This window comes from Cheilinus undulatus, linkage group 9 (genome assembly GCF_018320785.1).
Source record: "Cheilinus undulatus linkage group 9, ASM1832078v1, whole genome shotgun sequence".
Classification (NCBI taxonomy): domain Eukaryota; kingdom Metazoa; phylum Chordata; class Actinopteri; order Labriformes; family Labridae; genus Cheilinus; species Cheilinus undulatus.
In genome coordinates, this window is record NC_054873.1 from 36,934,652 (window position 1) to 36,961,150 (window position 26,499).

A 26,499-nucleotide genomic window follows, 5' to 3' on the forward strand; every position below is an offset into this window, starting at 1 on the left:
GAGAGATGTGTTTCAGGTACAAAAGCATAAATGCATTAAATTACAGCAGAAAACCAAGTATATAAAACTACCTCTAAATTAAGCTTTTGTAGAGATGATCAGACTGATGAGTGTTCCTTTTAACTTACCATTTAACTCTGTACTTCTGTGAAACCTTACAATCTCTGTCTATAAGGCTGGAGCCTGGATTCTGTACATAGAGTATGATAAAGACCATAAATAAACTAGTTGTTGTACACTGCAAAACAAAATATTTTCCAGGTCAGTGTCCCTTCATGGAAAGTAGATTCTCACTGTTATCATCTTTAGAGCTAGGGGTGTAACACCACAATAATATATTGATTGGTTGATTAATATCCAATCAGATTGATAGAAATTCAAAACATTGATCTACACTTTAAAGCTATACTTTTATTTTGAAATTTCCCCCACACGCCTATTGGCAGTTTCTGCCTAGCAGCATGTCCTCCACAAGCTAGCAGTAGCAGCAGCTGCCGAGATTAAGAGAATATCCACTCTTCTCTCGGCTGTGTGGACAAATTTCAGAGAGCGACTGGGCCATGGTGGGCCTCTCTCCTTATTTCACAGACCACATCTGAATTTTTTATCCATATACAAGCACTGTATTAGATCCCCTACAGATAGAAAGCCACGTTATGCTTAAAGTAGGGTGAGTTGAGTCTTACACAGGCAGCAAACGAAACCACTGCTGCATGCCTTTGTAAGATGCACTGATGGAAGCGCGATGTCTCATGTTAGAGTCATAATAGAGATAAAAATGATCTGACTTTGACATATTGCTGCTCTCTTTCACCTCCATCTAAAATTATTAGGTTGCTCATAACAAGTGAGATTGTCCTGTGAAATTGAATAAACTTCTTAATTTTTCAAATCAGGATGGCAGTAAATTCATCACTGTTGCATTATATACTGCAGATTTAATAGTCATTAAAACTTCATAATCTCTTACAAAGCTACAAATGAACTATCTGCCACAGTCATAGGCTCCTATGTAAAATATAAAGGACTGAATCAGAGCAAAAATAACTATTCCAGCTCACAGGTATGTAAATTAGTCCAAGAAAAACATCTAATATAGGAAGAAAGGAGGCCAAAAGACTTGACTTCTGTCTTAAGAATTGTTTCTCTTATGTGTCTTTTTTTAGATTTTGAAGTGGAACTTCATCACTCCCCGAGATGAGTATGTGGAGCAGCTGAAGACTCAGATGTCTATCTGCTTTGCTAAGTGGCTGCAGGACGAACTTTTCCACTTTGACTTCCAGAGACAAGTCAAGGCCATCGGAGTCATGATCGAGGTAGTATCTGCTCTCATGACTGCATGTAAGGGCATATGTCTTAAAAGTTGCTGTAATTTACCTAGCTGCTGTGTTTGTATTTGTCAGAGGTTGGAAAGTGAGAGCGAGGCCACCATGAGCTGTCTGGACCTGATTCTAAAGTGGTTCACCCTGCGTTTCTTCGACACCAACACCACGGTCCTAATGAAGGTGCTGGAGTATCTGAAACTGCTGTTTGCCATGCTAAACAGAGAAAACTATCATCTAACAGAGTACGAGGCCACCTCCTTCATCCCCTACCTCATACTAAAGGTAAGAACATATCACACCTAATAGGGAAACAACAAACCTCTCAGAAGCTGTCTGCTCAGTGTCCTCTCCTCTACTACAGGTTGGAGAGTCTAAAGATGTGGTACGTAAGGATGTGAGAGCCATCCTTGCAATGCTCTGTAAGGTTTACCCTGCATCCAAGGTGTTTCCTTTCCTGATGGATGGAACTAAATCCAAGAACTCCAAACAGAGAGCTGGTAGGTCTTGGCAGAGAGTCTGCATTCTAGCTGTGGCCTTGTGTCATTGAAGTCTCTTTCTTCTTTTTGCAAATTAAGCATTAGTAGATATCAGTGTAAGAAAAACAAGATTTCTATGGCAGCAACATCTTTGCACCCAGTGTTGAGTAATGGAGAAGTATTTCTTCTTTTTGTTTTCATATCTTTGCAGTGCTGAGTTGTTATTTAGGAAATTTCAAGCAATTTCATTGTGATAAATGATTTTTCTGTCTCTTGAAAGTCTAAGGCCAGTCTTCCTCCCGTCTTAACTTTAGATGAAATCAAACATGTTTAATATTATTATGTGTATTTAGTCTTTGCTCATTAAATTTCACAGAAGTGAACCATATCAAAGCAGTTGGAGTTCTGTCTGCCGTAATTGGATGCAGATGATTAAGTAGATGGTAAACATGGATGGGACGTCTCAAAAGTACAACACTGCTTTGTATGCTGATTTGATAAGACAAAGTTTAAGCATGCTCATGATTAGTGCTGAGAAGAGTGCACTGAAGAGAGAAGGGGAAAGCCTTTTAATGGTCTTTACAAGCTTACAATGCTAAATCAGCCTGCCAAAGAACTAGTAAATAAAAATTACTCATAAGAACAGCTGTGAACCAGTGTTGTAAATATTGGCCCAAAATAATAGGGATGTGTTTGAGTGCTTAATATAACCTTAATTACTTAAGTAATGTTTCATTACTCACGGATCACTCATATGTGATTTCAGCCACAATATTGCAACTAATTTGGTGGTAAATTTTTAACTACTATTAGTATGCATCTAACTGAATGCACTTGGTAAGAAATAAGAATTAAGAAACCAGTGTAAACTACACAGTGGTATAACTCCTCCAGCCATGGCTGTCATACAACAGCAGGCCAATTGCAGCAGCATCAACTGCTTTACCACAGCTACGGTGTTCCCAAGGGACAGATCACTAAGAAGGCAAATTAGAAAAAGGCCTGTTAGCACAGGTCATTGAGATGACATCAGAGCAGAGATCAGTCGGTGAATAATGAAACTGGCGACTTGAAATATGCTTCATCATGTTTGATGGAAGAAAAAGAAGACTTTTGTGAGCCAATGGTGTTTGTTTATCTGGAGTTAAAGTCACCATCATGGCTAAAACTATGTAAATGGAACAGGTTTGTGAGGAAAGAGCAGCAGAGTTGACTGCTTAAAAAAGTGTTGATGAAGTGTCTGTTACTACTGACTCATGGACAGGTCTCTCCACAGACTCGTACTCATCACTGTTGGGTATTTTGTGTCAGAGTAGCATATTGTGGTTCAAGGAGAGGTCGAAGGCGAGAACAGTATAAAGATAGAACTGTCTCATTCATACTATTGAGCTTATTAGTTTTTGTTTTGTTTTGTGAAAAAGAGAGTACTTGTTCATGAAGTCACGTGAGTCATTTAGTGAAAAATTACTGCAAAATGCCATACTTACTGCGTGTCTTTACATCGTCTTCTAGGTTGAGCCCCCATAAAAATAAAAACTAGAGCTCTCAGTTAAGGTTGCTAAATGCAGGGACTGTTTTAAAAAAGTGCTGACTTCAAGTATGAACAGGAGCCCTAAATTAGCAGTCCTGCTCTTTTCCATTGTAGTTGTCTCTCTAACATCATGGTTCTCTTGTTTCCTCTCTGTCCTCAGAATGTCTGGAGGAGTTGGGTTGTTTAATAGAGGGCTACGGAATGAATGTATGCCAACCCACTCCTGCAAAGTCTCTGAAGGAGATCGCAGTCCACATCGGAGACAGAGACACATCTGTCCGCAACGCTGCCCTGAACACCGTGGTGGCAGTCTACAACGTCTGTGGGGACCAAGTCTACAAACTAATAGGAAAAGTATGAGAGTTTAGATGCCATTGTCAGACTTTAGAGAGTTTCAACCCCTCAATCTGAGGTCGAAGTTTACGTTTCCCTTTTGCCTGCCATTTCCAGTTGTCAGAGAAAGACATGAGCATGCTTGAGGAGAGGATCAAGCGTTCAGCCAAGAAGTCTCCTGCAGCTCCTGCCAAGCAGAGCGCCGCTGAGAGGTCACAAAGAGAGCCTCCTACAAACCCCAACGCCACCTTCCTCCGCAAACCCGCTCAGGAAGACCCCAACAAACTCAAGTAGGTCACCTTTGACTCAGGGCTGTGGGGATTCAAGCATCCGCTCAATAGAAAATCGAAGGCTGATAACTGCCTAAATCTGTAATCAGGGATCCCACACGGACTGGGCTTATCACTACTTCACAACCGCCCCTCCCATTTTCACATTGCGCACATCTGAAGACAAACAGGCAGCTTATTTTTTGACAGACATAACTGTATTAGTCTGATAAAGTGATTTCAAAATCCTATCCTCCCAGCTGTTCTTCATGCATGTTTCTGTTCTTCCTATCATCCATCTCTTTAATCTGTCAGATCCATAACAGAACTCCTGACCGTATTTTCAGTCATGCCATAAATCTCTGAATGTTTGTGTTCTGCTCGAAACTAATCTGTCCTCTTCTCATCCTGTTTTACTGAGTCACTGCATGTTGGGTTGCTCTCGCAGATGCGTATTTAAAAGTATAATTGGAACACCCAACCCTCCTTTGTGTCTGTGAAACCAACCTCTGTGAGTGTGAATGCATCTTTAGCTGCCTGCCTGTCTCTTAACCCTTCATCTCTCTTCCTGTGTGATTTCCTCCTTTCTCTGCTCTGCCTGCCTTCGGCTCTGGAGCAGAATAATGTATCGCACGTATAGGATGTAAGTACCTCCCCTGACTCCTCCTCGTCCCTCTTTTCTTCTACATGTTGTCATTGTAAGGACTCCTCTCCGAATGCAATCTACTACCGGTCATTCATAAAACTAATGAGCAGAAAATATTTCTGATTCGTTTGAGTTGAAGTCATTGTGCTTCTCCACCTTGGTGGGAAAGCAACAGACTCTGACTCAAAATGTCCTGCAGTCACTTTACATGGCTTCTTCCCCCTCACGCCTTCATCTTATTTGTGTTTGTGTAAACTGTAACAACAAATGTGGTGATGTCTGCAAAAATGCACAGGGACAGTTTGAGATGTCAAAATGTCAGCTTTAAATTGGTTTAAAAAAAGAGTCAGTCATAGCCACACACCATGGTTTAAAGAATACGCCATTTTTTGAAAGATGAGTCACAAGAGTTTTATCAAAAAATAAGGGACACACAAGAAAAATCATACTAAATTCAAAGGAAGCTGTTATTATACTGCAGTTTTTGAAAGGCATAGGCATAAGAGAAAAGTGCCTTGCTCTATAATGACTGCTTTTTGTGGTACTTTCACCACACAAAGTTTGCATTTGGCCTTGTTTTTAATGTTCTTCCTAACATATCTTTTTGATGGCTGCAGAAGTCTCTGCATCTTTTTCCAGATCCAAACCTCACAGTGCCTTAGCTGTTTTGCTACTGTATCTGGCACAAATGTTTTCTGTTTTTTATTTAATAGAAGTTGGCAAATTGCTTTCCGCTATATCGTCTGACAGTTGTCGAACATTAAAACCAGGCACAGGTAGAGCAATGGAATAGTAACTATTATTTAATATAAGATGGAGTCGGTCAAGACTAGGGCTGGTTATTGTTAAGAACCTCATGATTCGATTCCATTTCTATTCTTTAAGTTGCGATTCAATTCGATATTGATTCGATTTGATATTGATTTAAATGCTTCGATGTCGATTCAGTAAGAAGTAGAAATACACAACCTGTTAACAATTTATTAATAATTATTTTCATGCCCATGTGAACATATGTGGCAAGGCACCTCACATTTTTGAGCAGTAAAACATCTGAAGATAAAAATTTGCACAATAATGTGGGGGGGTATTGCGATGCATCAATTACTTGATATTTTTACCCACCCCAGTCAAGACTGTTATAAAATCCTAGCCTATTCCATTTCAAGTAACTTTGACCACTAAAAACATGATTTTTGCACTTTAAATGTCAGGATATGTGCAAGAAAGTGCCATAGGTGTGCATTAGGCTTTAAAATTTATATTTATACTTTGGCTCCAGTGTGTTTTCTAACCTTCTAAAACCTCCATTGTAAGAATAATAAGAATTTGTAAGAATAACAGTAGATGCACAGAGATCTATAGACCAAATCTGTGCAACTGTGTGTCCCTTCACTTTTAGGTAGACATCAAGTTAAAGCAACTATTCATGAACAGAAGACCTCTTTAAATCTAACCTTGGCCTACTAGTTTGACCTCTACAGTTTTGCAGTTAAACATGTTCAAACCCTTTTGAAAATTTAACACGACTAAAGACAGTGTTGTCTTCATAGTGGGACAGTAGATATAGCAGTCCCTTTGATAAATAATACCAAGAACTCAGGACCCAGGAAAAGCACAGAATGGTCAGTTTTGATCACTTGTTCACAAAATCATTGATAAGCGGAGAGTCTCCCCTTGCTCTTTCCCTTGTGTACATATTTACTCTGCTATGAAAAGAAAATTTCACGCACATTAACCTGCTCTCAGAGAGAACTAATCCTTTGCTAATATTTTTCTGATCAATAAAATAAAGGGGAGTACAAATATTCCCCTTTCTGATCAAGATACACATTTATCTCTAGGAAACCCCTGCAGCTGTGACCAAGTTTTTCCAATTCAGGAACTTCCACCTCTCTACAGTAAAATCCAGACTGTTGGTTACCTACTGCGTTTATAACCTCTATCAGGAGGTCTCAGAGAGATGGAGGTTCAGACTGGTGTAAAACAATAGGAAGTTAGCCTTGTTATTCAGCTTGTATGAAGTAGATCTCAGCTCAGCTGTCTTAAAGTGTTTTCCCCTCCTATGGAAAGGATCAGATGTTTTTTTTGAGATCAGTGCTGATCAACTCCAGTCCTGAAAGCCCAGTCGTGCAAGACAAACTTAACGATTAAATTAATGGTTGTAAGAAACAATTTTACACAAGTACTGGAGGATAAAATCCATCAGGCCCATCCTCACATCCCAAAATCCAGTGTTTTTTTTTTTTTTTGGAAGTTATACTGAATAAGATTGAGTAAGTGTTCTTTTAAAACTTGAAGGCCTAAGTCATGCTTTATTTTTATGAGTTGGTTGTTTAATAAAGCTGGGATGCCAAACCTTTTATCCTCCTTTTTTGAATCTTTTCGCACATTAAAGAATTTTATCAGACATAGAATTAAAGAAGGTGTGACAGATCCTATTTTTGTCACTCAGGACTGGTGTTGAAAGGCTCTGATCCATAATACACTGGATTAAAATTCTATCCTATCCACTCCCTCACTCCAGCCAAGCCCGTCAGAACGCCCACCACAGCGAGTCCTCCCACCCATCCATCCCCAAGGAGTTCCAGTTGGACCTGGACATGATCGAAACGGACCACAGTGGAGTGTGTGAGCTGCCCGATCTTGTCCAACACAAGCTGGACGAGCTGCTGGAACCCATCATGATCCCTGAACCCAAGTAAACTCACATTTGTTGATGCTGCTATTACGAGATCCAGGATAAAATACTGATAACTGAAAGGTTATCAGGTTTTAATCCTGTCTGACTTCAATCTTCAGCTCCTGAATCACTCGTATCTGCTGTAGTGTTAAGGTTCATGGTTTCCTGTCACTCGCAGGCTGCAAGAGCTCAGAGCACAACACATCTCTACTGCTCTAACCAACCCCCCCTAAATGTGTGTAAATGTGCCTGCTGTAGTTTAAGAAAAGAACAGAGAGAAGTCGTGTCGACTCAGACTCACCTAGGGGGGCCTTGTGTGGTCCAAAGAAAACCCGTCCTGAAAATGTCTTCAATTATTCCACAATAAAAAGGAATAAATTAAATCCTTGAAAATGCGTAAGGTTACTCCAGCAGTTTTAGTGACAACGTCCCATCAGAGTCTAAGATATGGTTTTAGAAAACCTTTTTATTTTATTTGCAGCACAGGAAAAAAATGCATCAAATCACTCAAAAAGCCAGATTGACAATCAAATTGTCAGATTTAACAGATTACATGTAAAAGTAAATTCATCACCAGCAAAAATGGATTACATGAACATATTTGAAAAATTTCATTGATGAAAAATGATGTAAAAAACAATTTAGAAGCAAGAACAAACATATTGGTTCAACATGAATAGGTACTAAAAATTCAAAATGGTCAAAAACGTAGAAGTTGAAACCACAAAAGATAACTTTTGGTTAAATTTGGTTCTCTATCCCGGACCATAGAAACTGTTTAACCTGATCGGCTGGCGCTCCCTTCGGTGAGCAAAGATTCCAGCATGGGTCTCCACGACTTCAAATAGCCGTTGGTTAGTACCTGTCCGCTTGCAGTATAACCTTCTTGTTCAGATAGGTTTCCTTATAACTCAACGGGTAGTAGCGACCAGAAAACGTGCTTGCCTTGTCAAGGAGCTCTTCCCACCTCTTCTGTCAGCAAGGCTTCGGTTCTGCAGGTGCAGCAGCAACCATGATCTATCAATAGACGTGTGCACACACAAAACTAGAGAAGCTTAATTACTGCATAAGATATGAAATAAAATATTTGTCTTGTTAAACCCCACTTTGGTTAAATATTCCAAAGTTTGAAAGAACAACTGATAATCAAACTGGGATTAAGAATATATATATTTTTTTTTTTAATGAAAATAATTCAGTAACACTAGAAAGTTGATTCTCTCAACACTGCTTTTTTTTCTATTTGCTAATGAATCGCAACAAATAACCAATAAAAACAGTGGATGGAATAACATATCTTTGTTTTTGTTCTCACAGGATGCGCTCTGTCTCTCCACACTATGACGACCTTCACAACAGCACGGCCTCCACCATCAACTTTGTCATCTCTCAGGTGGCAAGTGGCGACATCAACACCAGCATACAGGCACTGGCACAGGTATACACCTATGTACCTCGGCTTTGTAATTAGCAGCAGTGATCATTCGCTTTATAGTATTTTGAATACATAAAACTGTTGTTATTGTGATTGCAACAAACTCTTCTTTAACTCATAATACAGACTTAACACTAAACTTTTTGATGCATTTGGCAATCAATTGCTATCAGTGAGTAATGTTTTTGAACAGATATCAGTATAATTGTGTCCAAATGATATGATTTTATCATCTAGTGCAGCCGTTCTGGTGCCTTCTGGCTTGTCAGGGGTGTTTTAAAATGCTTTAAATCAAGTGTCCCAGCTTAATTTATCAAAATAATTTTAAATGCTCTATTCCAGAACTCACATCAGTGTTAGGTCAGCTAATGTAAAGGCTTATGCCAGTTCAGCAGGTGTGCCGAAATGTGTTTAAGTGTGTTTTAATGTCTACACCACCATTCTGTGAAAATATAGGCATTTTAATTGTTTTAAGAGATTGTTTTAAGAGGTGACTTAAGATTGTTTTCATTTTTAAAGGTTGCCCTAACTTCTGGGTCAAAGATGGTAAATAGACTAGAGCCTGTATAGCACCTTTCTAGTCTTCTGACTACTCAAACTGCTTTTACATCACGGGTCGTACCTTCCCATTCACACCTTTTCACTCCACATTCACACACTGATGGCAGAGGTTGCTATGGCGGATTGGCCACAAGTATTGGCTAATCCCATTCAAACGCATCTGTGCACAGTTACACGCTGCTGACAAAGCAGTGGGAGCAAATTGGGGTTAAGTATCCTGCCAAAGAACACATCAAACATGCAACTGCAGGAGCTCTGGATCAAACCCCATAACCTTCCGACTGCAAGATGACCGACTACCTATTGAGCTACAGTTGCCTCCCAAAGAGGAGATTTTATTAGGCACAAGAAACCACCTATTGCATAAACTCTGATCTGATCTTTTTTCATTCATTTTGTTCTGTAAAGGCCACAACAAACAGTTTCTGTGCAGTTGTTTTGCTCTTTTAGCGTCCTCTTTTTTTCTCTGTATGGAGTTTGGGCATCTACTAGGCTTACTTGATAAGGTAGTTCAACTCAGCCTGTGGGGATGAAGTGTTGATCATAAAACTCACCTGTTTTCTTAACATGTAGGATTATGACCTGATCAGGGAAAAGATGATGATGGTGGTAGCTGGTTATGATGTTTCATGTCTCAGGGTTTTATTCTGGTATATTGTTCGCTGGTCAGCAAGTATAGTGTGCAGCCTTTTTTTCTGAAAAATAATTGAATATCTTATACATTAGATTTTATGCCAATATATAATGTAAACAAATCAAGGTTAAGGCAAAAAAATCTATGTGTCAATAAGTGAGGGCATATGGAGCACTAAAACGTCTTATTGCTCAGGAAATGAAAGATGCTAAATTGTGGTTTGTATAACTGCTGGATTATAGTACCCTGATCACTTCAGTGAAAATCGATTTACAAGAATATGTCCATCAGCAGTGCTGGTGGTGAAAATGATTTGTTAGTTGCAGGAAAAAGTTTCAGATCCTTTGGTTTCTTTTCAAAATGCAGTAAAAGGAATGTTTAGTCTTGTTATCAATCGACTAAGTCCCCTGGAACTCAAACTCATAAATGCCTGTCTGATAAACAAATCGTTCTACAGGCCAGAGTGGAGCAGTGTTTGTCTGTTCAGCCTGTTGTAGGCCAAAATGCCCGATACTACTTAAAGCTCCTAGTATGTAACTTTTTGTGCACTGCTGTTTGTTGCATTTCCAAAACTGTACTTTTTCCCTCTGAATTTATAAAAATCAGTTGAAGCCACTTAGAAGGTAAGATCAGCACTGTGTTCATGTGTTCTTTTTCCTTGCAGATCGATGAGGTGTTGCGACAGGAGGACAAAGCAGAAGTCATGTCGGGACACATTGATCAGTTCCTTATCGCCACTTTCATGCAGCTGAGGCTCATCTACAGCACGCACATGGCTGACGACCGGCTGGACAAGAAGGACATCATCAAACTGTACAGCTGCATCATTGGAAACATGCTCTCTGTGAGTCAGCAACATGTATTGCATCTTTTAAGTGGATTAAAAAGGAGGCACTAATGAGGAGACGACCTCTTTGTTCCTCTCTCACAGCTGTTCTCTATGGAGTCCCTGGCCAGAGAAGCATCTATGGGCGTGCTGAAGGACCTGATGCATGGCCTGATCACTCTCATGTTGGACGGCAGAGTGGAGGACATAGAAGACGGACAGCAGCTCATCAGGTCTGTCAACCTGCTGGTCATCAGGGTCCTGGAGAAGTCTGATCAGACCAACATGATCAGGTTAGTACTAAGAACACTTTTGTTATTCATGCAATATAACTTTATTGTTGACTTTGTGTTCTGCTGTGCCAAATCATTTTTTTTTCTTCTTTGGGTGTTTAAACACTCTTAAATTAGATGTTTTGTGTATGCCACAACCCTTTGAACTCCCAGATTGTCTATTTTTTACCTTCTATCAGGATATTACCAATAAATATGGACAATACTATATGTTTTCAGGTTTTAATGGTCATCTTTTCTCTTTTCTCGCAGTGCCCTTCTGGTTTTGCTTCAGGACAGTTTAGTGACAACAGCTGGCCCCCCCATGTTCTCTGACCTCGTCATGAAGGTAAGCAGCGTTACAGCAGCACTCAGCATACACTTATAACTCTGCTGTCCATTCACTCGTGTGTGCACATATGTTTTCAGTGTCTGTGGAGGATGATCCGCTTCCTCCCGGAGACCATAAACAGCATCAACCTGGACAGGATCTTACTGGACGTCCACAACTTCATGAAGGTTTTCCCTAAAGAGAAACTCAAGCAGCTAAAGAGTGACGTTCCACACAGAACACTCAAGACCCTGTTACATACGCTGTGCAAACTCACAGGGGCCAAGGTAACCAGACAAACCTTCAAACTTTTTCTTTTTTCACTGCAGTTGTGATCAGCAGAGGTTTTGAATTGTTTCATATTTATTTATTTTTCTCTCTGAGGTTTAATATGCTTATTGCGTTGTTATTTGACAGATTTTGGACCACTTATCAATGATAGAGAACCGTAATGAGTCAGAGTTGGAGGCCCACCTAAGGCGGGTGGTTAAACTGTCTGGAAACTTGTCAGGACACAAGAGTGACCGTGGTAATGAGAAGGGCGGTCTACGCACGGTGAGCAAAACACAGCACACTCTTGAAGAGCTGCTGTTTTAAGTTTGTATTTCTGTATTAGATGGGGAATTCTGGGATTTCTGAAGCATTTTTTTCTTTGTAAGACTGGCTGTAATGCATGGTATCTTTTTTTTCATAGTTGGATCTAAAATTCTCCAAGAAAGCCCTATTTGCATACCGTAATATGGAATACTAACTGCATTTTCTTTTCTTTGTTGTCACGTATTTGTCCTCCTATTGGCACGTTACCCACATGTAGCTGTTGTTGATGAAACAGGTTAGAAAATGTAGATGCAATTGAGTCTTAAAATGTATGAAGAGGGCCTTGGAAAAAGTTCCTTAAAAGTAGTACGTTTAATATAATATTTTCTGTATATACTGTATATACCTGTAAAAGGAACATCACCGCTTCCTTGCTGAGTACAAGATAAAAGTTTTATTAAATCCCCACTGGGAAAATGTACTTGTTACAGGTCTTTACACCAAGAAAATAAACTATAGTCTGAAAGTAATAAAAATACAGCATAGAAAACTGGTTAAAAAGACAGAAAATGCATACTAAAGTACATGCATCAAGACACTGTGCCTTTGAGGTTGTAGCCCCGCAGGATTGAACCCAGAATTATTGCAGAGCTTGATCGCATTTGACCAAAAATAGATTAATTCAAAGCAGTAAAAGTAATTCAAAAACATTTTTACCAAATGGTCATTGGTAATCAAAACGTGTTCAAGAAGTCAGGCCTAATAATACATAACTTGTCAGTTTAGTTTGTTCCTTAATTGCAAAGATGGATGTGACATTAATTTATCCTTTAATGTTTTATATCCCAGGAGGACCGGATGTCAAAGGCCAAAGTCAGTGATATTCTGTCTGAAATCTTCAAGAAGATCGGCTCCAAGGAGAATACTAAAGAGGTCGGCTACAAACTTCAGTTGTTCTTATTTTATATATTTTTAAATATGTAAAATTGTCTTTTTGACATTTGACATTCTTTTTGGATATCTCAGGCTGTAAACTGGTCCTTTAACTCATGAAAACATGAAGGTGTGAATAACATGTCTGACCTTGTTTTCAGGGTTTGACAGAGCTGTATGAATACAAACAGAAGTACTCCGATGCCGACCTGGAGCCTTTCCTCAAGAACACATCACAGTTCTTCCAGAGCTACGTGGAGCGAGGCCTCCGCATGATCGAGTCTGAGAGAGAGGGCAAGGCTCGCATCCAGACCTCTGCAGGTACGGCATCAGACACTGTGCAGAATGAAGACAGGAGAGTGTAGGAAATGAAAAAATGTAAAAATCACAGCTGTTACTTAGGTGTTTTTTTTAATTGCATCTAAAGCTACAGCTCTGAGATTCTGTGAATCAAACCGTTTTTTAGTGGTTCCTCCACTTGAACTGTCAGTGGGACAGACTTCACTGCAAAAATAGTCTTTCACATCAGACAATAAAAAGAGGACTTCTTCCCAAAGTAAGTTCAGCGTTTTTGAATCAGTTGTGAAGAGGACAATCTTGCAGCATTTAAACTAATGGAGTTGACATTGGTTTATAGTTCATAGTTTGCCAGTAGTTCCACAACAAAGCTATGCATTAGTTGTAACATTTACCCTGTGTCCGTCTGCAGTGATTCCTCAGCACGGTGTGGACTCCAGTCTGAGCAGTAACAATGAAGAGCTGAAACCAGCAGTTTACTACGAGAGACTAAAGATCCTCAGACAGAGACAAGGACTGGAAAACAACACAAGGGTTAGTATGCATGTATCACAGCAGTGAATTACATTAGAAAAAGGAAGTCCTGATAAACTGGATTTCAATTCAATTATTTTTTTTGCCAGTTTACTGCATTCTTTTAAAAGTTCTCTTCACTCTCCTTCCCACTGCAGCAGGGCCTCGTCGGAGGTGAGGACGAGCCTCAGCACCGACCTCCCATCTCCTCCCTGCTGTCCTCCAAGCCGTCGGTGGCCTCCTCCACTGACATGCTCCACAGTAAGCTGTCTCAACTCAAAGAGTCCAGAGAGCTGTACCAGCAGGAACACAACGCACACTCCCACTCCCCCACGCATGGACACACGCGCTCTGCCTCACCTGCGGCCAATCTGGACGACCTGAAGAAACGTCTGGAGAGAATAAAGAGCAACCGGCAGTGAGGAGCGCTGCATCGCCACCTCATCTCATCCGCAAAAGCCTGTGGAGTTCAGCTGGTAGAACATCCGTTGTCCTTTTTCACTCCCTCTGTGTTCATTTTCATGTTCTGGTAGACAGAGCTAGAAAGCACTTACAGCCCTTTCTGTTTCAGTAAACCAGGTAGCAACTGACAAAACACACCTTGAGTTTGATCCTGACTCCACCCACTGTGCCTGTACGTTATTAGAAATCAAACGCACCCTGATCTGATTGTATAGTTGAGTACATTCAGATTGAACTAAGGCTGTGACTGGGATTTTTAGCACACATACAAAAAAACAGGACCCATTTTTAATGAGACATCATGTTTGTCGCCCATCAGAAGAGATAAACCAGAGTGAGTCGTGTTGTGTGTCAACTGTAGTTCTCGGTCTGTACAGTCTCATCCCACCACCACATCTCAGCCTTCACCTTCACTGTATTATAACAACATAGTGAACTCCCCCTACTCCTCCTCCTCTGTTTTAGTATCATTACACAAAATGTTTGTACATATTTAAAGGTTGTTAACCACTTTAACCGTTATGAAGAGCTTCTCATGTGGTTACAGGGACAAAACACGCCTGAGGGGTTGTTTTTGTTCATGTTAACCATGATGCACCATGTCACTGCTGCTGTGTTCAGAAGGAGAAACTGCTGTAAATAGCTGAGGATGCTGTGGAAATGCAGTGTGTGACTGCCACCTTGTGGCTCAAACTGTTATCAGTTTTTAAATGTCAGTGATTGCAGCTGGAGTCAGATTTGCACAGATATTTAGCTTGTGCAGTTTAAACCACAGAATTGTTTCTGTTGTTTGGTGACGAGGTTGTAAGATCACTGTGCAAACTGGACGTGAAGCTCCACAATTACTTGAATAAATAATGTGTCTGTTTTCTGTCAATTTCAGACACTTTTCGCCACAAAATGAGTTTCACTGCATTTTCACTGCAACGTTGAGCCCTCTGTTTCTTTCTGCTGACAAGACTGAAGAAGCCACGGCTGTGTGCGGATTTTAAAGGATGTGTTTAGTCAGGGTTATATATGTAGTCTGTTCATTTTTATCCTGAAAGCATTTTGTGGCCTTTCTTGATATGGTTGTTCAAAGTCAGTGGTTTTTTTATCCTTATATTTAAAGTGGAATTCTTCTATTTTTAAACCTTGGACTGTTCTATTACTTATTTTGGGGTCTACTTGATATTACAAGTTATGGGATTGCTTCCACAACAGATTTCATCAACCAAAGGAGTGATTTTATGTTGAAGAACACTGGAGTTGCTGGTTAACAACGGCTGCTTTCTGCAAAGTAAAATGACTGCCTTGTCTCAGAGTCTGGAATTGAGATTGTTGTTGACCCCAAAATGTGTAAAAAGATTCCCTAGGTTCAAAAATAATTTCCCCTTTAAGGTAGAATAGGTTTAAAAACTGCTACTTTCATTTTAGAGGTGAAGTGGCACAAATAAGCGTTAGATGCTGTTATTTTTCAGCCGGTCATAAAGGAGACTCTGTCCCTTTTTAATCAGGACGATGAGACCAAGCAGAGGCGTACACAGTTGTGTGTAAGTTGTGTGATTGTGCTGTGGGTTGACATAAGGCTGTAAATACTGTACTTAATGTCCTCCATTAACTCTTCCCCTTCAGTTATTTAACAGCAGCCACTCTGTTGTGTTAGTAGGCTTTAAAGAGCATGGCATGATGTCAGTGATTGTTTTTATTTTCTCATGTAAATAAAGTTTGCATTAATAAAACCTTGTTTTAATAAAGCCATTGTTTTTCTGATGAACACTACAATGATGAGGATGATGATGACTATGGTCATCACCCTGTCAGTCATCTGCTCTGTAGCTGAATGTTGAGTAAAGAAAATAAATAACATTGTTTTTGTATTTAATTCAGGTTCAGTACTTGTCTTTCATTGTTGCTCCAGCTTTCCTTGTATAATCCATAGTGGAAATTGGCAATAAAGTCTTGTTTTTTTTAACAATCCACTCAGTTCACTAATGTCTTTTGTATGAATTATTACAGCTACATCTCATATTTGTTAACCTGACACACCAGCTGGACTTTTTCATTTATCCTCTGCATAGTATATATTTCACATTCATTGGGTAAACGTCCCATACAGAGCAGGGTTTGGCAAAAAATATTCCCAGAAGGTGACTGGACAAACATTCTGGCACTTTAGATACAGGCCAGTCGGAGCGACAAGACAAGGTTGTGATAGTGGAGTAATTACTTTTACTTGAGAACAATTGTGCACTTTTTCCACTTCTGGTTTTCATTTTTACATCAAAGTCTAACAATTTGGCAAATCCTATTTTCCCAATTTTGGTGAGGCAATGTAAATTGTTGCCTCAGCTTTCTGTTCTCAGATAACAGGAGTGGCACCCAGTGTCACTAAATCCTACTGAACATCTGTGAAAGGAGCTGAAACATGGCGTCTGGAGAAGGCACCCTTCAAACCTGAGACAACTGGAGCACTTTGCTCATGAGGAGTGGGCCAAAATACCTGCTGAGAGGTGCAGAAGTCTCATTGAAAGTTACAGAAATCGTTTGATTGCAGTGATTGCCTCACAAGGTTGTGCAACAAGATATTAAGTTAAGGGTACCATCATTTTTGTCCAGGCCTGTTTCATGAGTTTGTTTTTTAAAATAATTCTGTTGACAATTCAAAAGCAATGTCTGATTTTCATTGGTTAATTTTCATTGAATTTTTATTTATTATCACTTTTGTCAGATTCAAGTTATTTCTGTGACCATTGTGGGTTTTTCTTTCATTAACAGAGGGGTACCAACTATTTTGTCCTCGTGTAAGTGCCCCTGGCCTGTCCACAATTCCCTCTACCCCTCTCTTTCTTCACCTTTCAGAAAATGTGTACTGAACCAAGCCATTCTCAGATTTGACACCTAGTGACCTCACATGGGGAGTAAGCACCCACCCTCAGGTTTGGTTGGTCCTCCCCCACTTGGAAGAAAGTTCCGCCCTCCTCTCCTGATCTTCCTCTCAGTTACCAGCTGAGATGCTGGAGAGCTCAGTGGGTTACCCTGCTGACTATGGTCTGGGAGATTGATGGTTTGAATTCCAGTCAGGTCCTAAACTTTGGATAAAAGTGTCTGTAATGTCAGGAGTGCTGCATCCATTTTCTGAGAGGGGTGTGGTCAGGGGCGGAGTCAGACAGCTAATTACCATTTAAAGCAACAGACACAGAAAGCTCATTCTAAGAAGGGCTGAAACAGAGGGAGTTTTAGACATGCAAAAATACAATCCTGGAGTGTTTTTTCAGCAATAAACTTCACAGGCATGTTTTGGGGACCTCTGAGAAAAATATAAACTTGTCTTAAAAGGGTAAAATATGTCCTCTTTAAAGGTTTGACGCGCTGCACATCCAGAGATGCTTTTCTGCATACCCTGGCTGGAACTAGAGGTTATCTGAGTTATTGTTGCCTTTCTGTCAGCTGGAACCAGTCAGACCATTCTCCTCTGGCCTCTGCCATCAACAAAGCCCAGAGAAGCACCACTCACTGAATGTTTTTTTCTTTTTTGGACCATTCTCTGTGAATCCTAAAGATGGGTTTATATGAAATAGATCAGCAGTTTGTGAAACTATTTAGCTTGGCCTATCTGGCACCAAAGACCATGGCACTTTCAGAGTCACTAAAATTGCATTCTTTCCCATTCTGATGCTCAGTTTAAACTTAGTACATCATCTTGTTGATGATGTAATTGTTGCCATGTAATTGGCTGATTCGATTTTTGTAGCAATTGAACAAGTGTACTTAAAATGATGAGTAATTGTACATCCAAGGCTAAAATATTACTGGAATTAACCTTTTATTCTAAAGATTCACCAATCAGAAGAGTACTAAACATCTTCATTTAATGAGACTTCTTCAAACTGATTATTGAAGATTTATTAGAAAATATAAAGAATACAAATATATATGAAAAAATATTCGCAATTTAATAGTTTTGAACATTTTAATCTACAAACATCTAACCAGCTCAGTATACCTGACTGTATATAGATAAACTGAACTACATATAAAGATGATATAAACAACACTGTACAAATATGGCACTGACATGAAGGGGAAGCTGAGAAAACACAGCTGTTTATGTCCATCACTCCTGATATTTACATCAGTCATACAGCGTCCATAGCTTCACGAGACTGTGATCTCTTCACTGTCTGACTCTGACTGTTTACTTAAATCTGATGGCGAGGAAGAACTGCGCTGCTGATGAGGATGATGTTGTTGATGATGTGACTCCCGACTATCCAGCTGTGATTGGCTGGTGGGTGCAGTCCTGTCCAGCCTCTGGCAGAAGGTGCTGCCTACGTCAGTGAGGTCTGGGTGGGGGTTGGTTTTAGTGGGGAGGGTTTGCTGACGACAGCCACCTGCTGATAGCAACTCTCTCTCTTTGGAATTTCTCCACTTCATCCTGCGGTTCTGAAACCAGATCTTCACCTTCACAGGACACAGAATAAAACAGTACAGTGGTAAATAAATCATTCTGATCTGGTCAACGGCTGATTTCATGTCTCTGAAGGCCAAATATAAGAGGCATTTTATTCTTAAACACTGCTCAAAGATTGCATTTCAGATATCATGTCATGGCTGCTGGATGAAAGTGCAAATGCACACTGCAAAACTAATTGGAAAAGTGATTGCTGAAATAAATGCAAACAGATCAAATAGTCCTCATTTTGTACCTGTGAGTCTTTCAGTCCCAGTTTACTGGCCAGTTTCTTCCTGTCTGGTTTACTGATATATTTCTGCTTCTGGAAAGTTCTCTCCAGTGCTTTCCTCTGGAGGTCTGAGAACACAGCCCGCCGCAGCATGCCCCTCCTGGGCTTCCCTCTGGGGGCCAGGGGCCATGAAAATGTGCCAGGGACAGGAACCACAGAGGAGGAGGCTAGAGGGGCAGAAACACAGTCATGAATATAGAGTGTTTAAGAGATTTTTGATACCATCATCATTTGATCTAAGTTTTTACACATGAAAACCTGCAGGTAAGTATCAGTCATGCACTCTGTGACTGATAAAAGTCAACTTAACTCATGTAAGCACTTTAGGCACCTGAGTTCTACCTTGAAAAAAGTACTGGTATTAAGGCTCTTATGAGGAAAGTGAAGATTTAAGATTAGTGTACAGTTACTGTTTAATTTAATAACTGGTTCAATAAGTGGTCAAACTTCAATTCTCAATTCTGAAGTCTCTTCTGCCAACTACTAGTTTTGGAAGTATTGTACTTTAACCACAAAATATCAAAAATTTGGCCTTATATAATATTAAAAGTATCACAATAAGTGTTACATCTAGTGCTGTCAGTCCATTAAAAAAAAGAATCTAATCAATCGTAGACTTTGTATTAAATTAACTGCGATTTATCGCATATGTTGATAATTTTAGGAGGATTGCATTACTGGTAGATTTTTTATTTTATGCATAAATGTTTTGTGTCTGTGTGTTTCAAGGTAACAAAACCAGTTTAGGTTGAGTGATGGCATCAGAGTGCAGTTAATCAGCATACATTATTTAATTGCATTTTCACCCCTGTCATTAATTGATCAAACATTTTGGCAGCATTAGTTACATCACAGATTAGAAAGAAGTACAATGAAGAGTTTATAAAGCCACCAGCTTAAGGGGATGATGACTGACATGAGCTCATGATCTCTTCCTTAGTCCACTTTTTTTTTAATGAGGGCTGCATACAAAACATGTAAGGATGACTGGGTCACTTTGACAAAACTCACTGTTATTTCGGTGATTTCCTATACTTAATGAAAAAATCAGCCTACATCACAAGGCAAATAGCTAATCACTGCTGACCCTCATCTCCACATTTTGACACAAACAAGATCAAACTACATGAAGCTGCCACATTAAAGGAGTATCAGTATCCAGATATTATTACTGTGATATACTTTGCAAAAACTGTCTTTGAGATAGTGTAGGTAGGTTGGTGCTGCTGTAATCCTTTTGCCTTTATCAATTGGCCTGTTTTTATTTTGCTTGTCAATATGCTTACCATTTACATTGTCTCAATTCAGTCATAAAACAGTAAGTCAACAAACTCTAGTTAAAATGTTTGTATACAAGCTTACTCAGCAGCATCGTCAAGCATTAAAATCCAGAAGTGCAACACAGTCAAGCTCATGCTTCATGTTTTAATGTGAACCATATTTCATTTTATTTTTAGAATTTGCAGAGGGCCACAGCTGGCCCATAGGTTGTGGTTTGTAGGTATTATAGTACTAAATATACTTTTGATTATAGCTGGGGAATTAATCAAGTTTCAAATTCAATTATAATTTTGGCTTCCCAGGATTACAAAACAAGATAATTAGATTACATGATCTTGTGCTGCATGCAGTGTTATGCTTATTTTGTCAACAGGTTTTGCCATGTGGTAAATGTTTCATTATTTTTGGCCATAAAAGGTTTTTTTTTCCTGTATGGTTATTATATAGCAATATTGACTCATTTTTGGTTTTTCCACTCAGTTACTTTCCTTAATGACTTGTTTTTCAGCGTTAAGAGTGTCTGTCTTTGATGAATGCCTGTGGTATAGATGCTATAAAATTAGTGAGTACTATTATTTCATAACCAGGATCTTAAAGTCAATCATAATTAATTGTGATTATGATTTTTGCAATTATTGAGCAGCCCTAGTCTAAATGAAGTGGACATACAGTAGCTGCTGTGACAAAACCCTGTTGTCTATCAAGAATGTTTTATTAGGCTTTAATTTGGCATTTCGGTCATTTTCATCCTTTTTTTTCCTAACTTATATTTCTGTTTTTGAGACAGAACGAGAATGACTTCACCTCTATACTGACTGACTGATCACCCTCGTACAATGTCCAGGGTGACCTGTCAGCCAGTATAGGGGTTAAGTTATTACCAAGGAGGTTATGTGATCGGCAGCGTTTGTTAGTTTGTTTGTTAGTTTGTTAGTTTGTTAGCAACATAACTCAAAAAGTTATGGATGGATTTCGATGAAATTTTCAGGAAATGTCAGAAATGGCATAAGGAAGAACTGATTAGATTTTGGGAGTGGTTCTTCACTGGCAGAGCCTCAGGAACCCATCATTAACTCTTCAGTGAGAAATTATGACCCAATTTTCTGATACTTTTCAGCCAATCAGACTTATTCAATGACAAACAGTACAGTTTGGACCTCAGACAGCACAAACTATGTGACAAATCAAGGAGACAGGACAATACAAGCATCCTTAAAAAGATTTTCATAGACTTTTGGGGCTTTTTTTTTCTCCAGACACACCTTTACGACCCACTGAAAAGTGCTCCATGACCCACTTTTTGGTCCTGACCCACCAGTTGAGAACCACATTATTGTTTATTCCTGAAGATTTAACCAGCTTTTATGAAATGACTGAGACCATCAACTCATCAGGAAAATACAAACTAATATAAACTCACTGTAAGGACCACCTGAATTAATAATATGTGCGTAAAAATATGAAGTTGTAAGCATTTGGCTGTATTTTATATCCAGATACATATCAAACATCATTTTCCTTTACTTATCAGTTACTTGAAGGGCTGTTTGTTTCCTTTATGGACAAAAGTTTGAATTATACCAGTGAGAAGGAGCTTTAACTTCACTTTCTCTTCACCTGATTGTTCAGATTTCATTAAGTGCTCTGAGAAAAACATCACTCACACACAGACTCCCCGATGCTGCCCATAATATACTCGTTCTGCCTGAAATCTGCTGTTTAAAAGCCCAATTTGTCGGCCAGTGGAAACACAGCCTATGCTAATGAGCCGGGCTCTCCAAAGCAGCGCTCACACTGCCTCTAATGAAGCATGAAGAGTGATTGTATGGGCTGCAAATGCACAGAGAAAGGTGATTGTGTTGTAATGAATTGAGTGGAAAAGGCCGTCGACAGGCCAGTATATTACAGGCCCATTAAAGACAGGTCAGTATAATATAGAGCTGCTGGAGAGTCTTCACTTCAGCTTCAGAGGACACAGAGAGCTTTTAGTGCTCTTTATAGAGTCACACAAATCTCTCACTCACATCGTGTTACTCTGATATTTTCATAACAGACTTATTTTTTATAGCTGTTTTTTCTTGAATAATATTCATGATATTAAAAGTTAGATCAAGGCCAAAATCTAGCTTCTGAGATTTTCATGAAATGTGTGAGGTTGTCTCTGGGTGTTTGTGTGGTTTTGGCTCCGTTTGGTCATGGTGCTGGGAGCTTTGTGGGCAGGCAGAGGGGGCTTGGTGGGAAAACGAAGGCGGCGTGAAGAGGCGTTGAGTTCCCGAGCTGGGAAGATGCCCGCCTCACATTTAGACCATGACAAACGGCACTAATAGGTTGAGAGCGTGACAAACTGGACTAATTTGTAGATTAGGACAACTGGTGCTAATGTCAGCAGTCAGTGCGTCGCCTAAATAGGCCTTCAAATTGAGGGAGCTGATTCTGGAGCTGTCCAGGGGGATTCCCATACCAAACAGACCTCATCTAGTACATCGGCTCGTGAATTAAGTTTTACATTTTAATTTCAGAAGCTGTGAAATCCAGAATTAGTGGCTCTAAATGTATTCAATTATCTCCTCCACATCTTTAGACTTTTTAGTTTATTTGTCAGTGACACAACAATTCATATTCTTTAAAACTTAGTGGATGGGTTTAGTGAGGACCAGGAGAGAACTTGATAAAGTTTGGAGAAGAATTTTGACCAGTGTCATGTTTCAACAGGAACTTTCAAACACTCATTTTAAGCCGTCTTAATTGTTTTTAAACACCAAATATATTTTAAAGGCCTATGAATGAGGCATTGATCATCTTTAAGCCATGGATGTGGTGTTGTGGGTCTGCATGTGTTTGATGCTATATATTGTATGTTTTTATTTACAATTAAACCTCATGCTGTAAATCCATGTCTTGTGGCTCACAGTATTATTTTTGACAGAAATTATTAGGGATGCATGATATTTATAAAACTACCAACATCAGCTGTAAATGAATAAATGAGTTAGATGACTTTTAGGCTGGATCAACAGACCTACATTGGCTGAAATCTTTGTTTTAAAGACTGAAATTTGTACAAGTGGTCGTCCCAAAAACTTTAAATTGTGTGTTTTCAGGACAGAAATTTTGGGTCTGAGCTACATTTAAATATCATATCAGCTAAAATTAATTTCAGCATTTCAGATATCAGCAAAAATCCACTATTGTGCATCCCTAAAAATGAGAATTAAGTTTTCTGTAGCTTATTATTTTAAAGTGTCTTGTGTAGAAATATTTTTAATCACATCTCCTTCATGTGATGGTTTGTGTGGTTTGTTTGATTATATGTTCATTTAATATATCTGTAAGCATGCCTTTTCTGTGTAGACTCCAGGAAGACCAGCTGTGCTCTCAGAGGTCTTAGAGTGGTGTGACAGGACCCAAAAGTGGGCTGTGGAAAAAGAAATGATGGCAAAAAGTCTACAATATAGGTAGGCCCTAAGCTGATACATCCATATATCTGATTTTAAATCATTCAGCATGGTTAACAAGTACATTTTGGTTACTCTCTCTAGATCCTAATGGTCCAAAATGCATTTTCTGACTGTTTGAATGGTTTAAATTTCCCAAAAAGTGGGACGCAGTTTCTCATTAAGGTAGAGGAGGTGGGTCCTGAGACTACACCAGTGAGAACCACTGACCTTGAGGCTACTGCAGATGTGCATCCTAACAAATTAACTAATAAACAAGCAAATAAAAGAACTTTAAGTAAAAATAAAATGTCATTTGAGCCACATTTTTGGAAAAGATGCCTTCTTCCTTCATCATGCCATTGTAGTCTCAGCTGTAGACATCTATCATTTTTTATGTGATGCAATGCAAAGTGCAAAGTGTGTACTTTGTAAGGCCTCACTTGTTTTTTTCCCTTCATTACAGCTTTATCAACATTTAAGACATGTCATGGGCGAAAGAGCTTTATCTAACTCTGCTGTAACTTATCAGCCAATGACATTTATGATTACATTTGCACACACTCCCTCACTAAAATAGAAGTAAATTCAGCTAAGTTGATGATGCTGGTGGACACATAACTGAGCATAAATCTTGTTAACATATCTTGTCATATAAAGTGCTGCAGATTTACATAACAGAAGACTTAGCTTTTGTTTAATAATAACTCTGGTATATTATATTTGATTTAATATTACATTTAAGTAGATCATTTACTTCGCAGTAATTTTATTTGAGGTGATTTTATCCTCTGAATATTGTGTATTTGTTTGTTTGAGCTACAATCTAGACTTTCACTCAGTGAGTGCTAAATGACGATAACTGAAAAGTTTCCTCTAGACCAGCGGCCTTCGGCTGAAGGGTTCAGGCCCAAAACAGGGTCATGGAGCTGCTTTCAGTGGGTGGTGAATGTGTCTTGAAAAAAGTGGCAAAAAGTCTGTGGCCCACAGAATATCTAACTCCCCATTTTTGTGGTCTTGTTATAACAAAGCTGATTTTGACAATGAGCCTGAGATCTTTAGAAAACAACCCAAATGTAATTATTTTTCTTACTGCATATCCTCTCAGGGCTTCTGTAATGATTTATTTTTAAACATGTTCGGTTTCTACTCTTTCTATAGTCAGTAATATTATTTATTCCATTTAAGCTCCAGACTGCAACATTAATTTTTATTACATACATTTGGGTCATGTTTTCTCATTAGGGAGGAGATGGTGAGCCCTGAGGCTTCATCGGTTAAGAACCAGTGATTGAGTGGAAGATTAACTTCCTCCAGGACGACGACTCCCTCCGTTTGAATCTTTTTATACTTTTAATGAGATTTATTAGCACACAAGCAAAGCTGATATGTTAACAAGCATCACCACACGTTTAGAAAGTAATACAAGTTGCAAAGAAACCACCCTGTGTCAGCATGACTTATTTACTATAAGCTGAAGTTTGTTGATTCTTAATTTTGCGAATTTTAAGGACATTTATGAATTAATTATCTGCCTCTGCCTTTATATGACGCCTATTACACCACATTTACACAAAATAAAATAAAATAAAACAAAGTTCACAACGTCTTCAGAGTCTGGTTGAAAACTAACCTGATGAATCAGAGCAGAGATTAAAAGGAAAATTAATAGAAACTCATTTGGAATTTGCTTAACCCTAAAATAAGCCTTTTTAAAATATTTGTAATCTATTTTCTCTTATAAAATACATGATAAAGTGAGAGCAAGTTGTTGAAATTGCTGATCACTTTTAGTGTAATTACTACAATAAAACAATGAAAGGCAATAATTTATGTGTGGGGACAAAATTAGATATCTCTGATAAAAATCACCCATATATATTTTCCATGATAAGATTTATCCAGTCATATTGTACCCACCTGTGAAGTAAGATGCTCTGAGAAAAGGGTGAAGACTTCCGTCAAAGAACGGCAGAGGGAATGACTTCGTCTGAAAACTCTGAACTGAGAAAAAGAAAAAAATAGTGGCAGATATAAACATTAAAGCAGGGGACATTTATAAATATAGAAATCAGAAAACGATCAGAAAGATAGAGATAGATAAATCATTTGGCAATGATCAATTCATATCTAATTTGACTAACAAATACTGCACTGTCCTATGAAAATAAAATGTATTATAAAACACAAGAACACATGTACCTCCGCGAATATCATGCTAGATTTAATACAAATAACCGAATAAAAAATTGCATCTAATAAAAAAAGTTTATAATATTTTTTATGGTAAACAAGCCTAGCATCATCACCAAGTTAGCCCCACACACTCACCGCTCCGTGTGGACGGGGCTAGTATCGCACTGACGCCGAACTTCAGGTACCCCGAGTCCGGGCAGGACGTCTGAGGGGAGCCGGGGCTGCCGTGACTCGCCTGGCTAGAACTCTGCGGCACTGACCGCTCTGTGCTGGGTCCCAACGCCCGGTGAGAAGCGCCCTGCCCTGGGCTGAGGGGGAACATGTCCGCGGGACTTCTGGAAGTGATGGTCCGGTGGATGTAGCTGACCGGCTGGCTCAACCGGAGCAAATCTTCTACCAGGAATCCCGAGGGGAGTGAGCGGGCCAGGGGCGAGGAGAGAGCCGCAGGAGGACGCATTAAAGCCGGGCAGAGAGGAGGCGGCAGAGCGCTGCAGGGAAACATCATGGTGGTAAATGTTTCCTTCTCTGTTTGCTAGTTTGAATGTCAAGTAAAGATAAGGAAGAACCGAAACAACTCAGTCACTCTGAGGTCTGAGCACTCTGTTGGAGAGGTTTTATACACCCCTAAAATCACCCTCAGTGATACGTGCACGCGCACAAGTTCAAGCACCATGCGCGAGGCTTCTCCGCGTGAAGCTCTTTGAACACAGAGATCAGGGTGAGGGGATTGGTCAGTGGTCCGCTCATTCACATGTGATTGGACTCAAGTCGCCACAAAAAAAAACCCCTCAGACTACACT

At 39.4% G+C, this 26,499-nt stretch overlaps 2 protein-coding genes across 4 annotated transcripts in view; one reads left to right on the forward strand and one right to left on the reverse strand.

The window, feature by feature from the left end:
* ckap5 (cytoskeleton associated protein 5) overlaps positions 1–16,025 on the forward strand; it is a 42,700-nt gene extending 26,675 nt beyond the window's left edge. For 2 of the 3 annotated variants that reach the window (XM_041795007.1, XM_041795009.1), the window contains 17 exons: positions 1,167–1,316; positions 1,404–1,607; positions 1,687–1,822; positions 3,493–3,686; positions 3,783–3,955; positions 4,554–4,577; positions 7,108–7,281; positions 8,581–8,701; positions 10,558–10,737; positions 10,825–11,012; positions 11,265–11,340; positions 11,421–11,609; positions 11,740–11,877; positions 12,709–12,792; positions 12,954–13,113; positions 13,502–13,623; positions 13,761–16,025. In XM_041795007.1, coding sequence (XP_041650941.1) covers positions 1,167–1,316; positions 1,404–1,607; positions 1,687–1,822; positions 3,493–3,686; positions 3,783–3,955; positions 4,554–4,577; positions 7,108–7,281; positions 8,581–8,701; positions 10,558–10,737; positions 10,825–11,012; positions 11,265–11,340; positions 11,421–11,609; positions 11,740–11,877; positions 12,709–12,792; positions 12,954–13,113; positions 13,502–13,623; positions 13,761–14,024 — 2,577 coding nt within the window. In that variant the 3' untranslated portion in view covers positions 14,025–16,025. The remainder of the gene's footprint in view (positions 1–1,166; positions 1,317–1,403; positions 1,608–1,686; positions 1,823–3,492; positions 3,687–3,782; positions 3,956–4,553; positions 4,578–7,107; positions 7,282–8,580; positions 8,702–10,557; positions 10,738–10,824; positions 11,013–11,264; positions 11,341–11,420; positions 11,610–11,739; positions 11,878–12,708; positions 12,793–12,953; positions 13,114–13,501; positions 13,624–13,760) is intronic. The other variant, XM_041795008.1, reaches the window with a different exon arrangement.
* A 2,083-nt stretch (positions 16,026–18,108) lies between these two features.
* dbx1b (developing brain homeobox 1b) lies at positions 18,109–26,310 on the reverse strand. Its single transcript, XM_041796307.1, has 4 exons — positions 25,835–26,310; positions 25,424–25,507; positions 18,753–18,955; positions 18,109–18,507 (listed from the first exon to the last, which is right to left on the reverse strand). The coding sequence occupies exons 1-4, from the start codon at positions 26,202–26,204 to the stop codon at positions 18,202–18,204; spliced, it is 963 nt and encodes a 320-aa protein (XP_041652241.1). The 5' UTR covers positions 26,205–26,310; the 3' UTR covers positions 18,109–18,201.
* Positions 26,311–26,499: the final 189 nt, after the last annotated feature.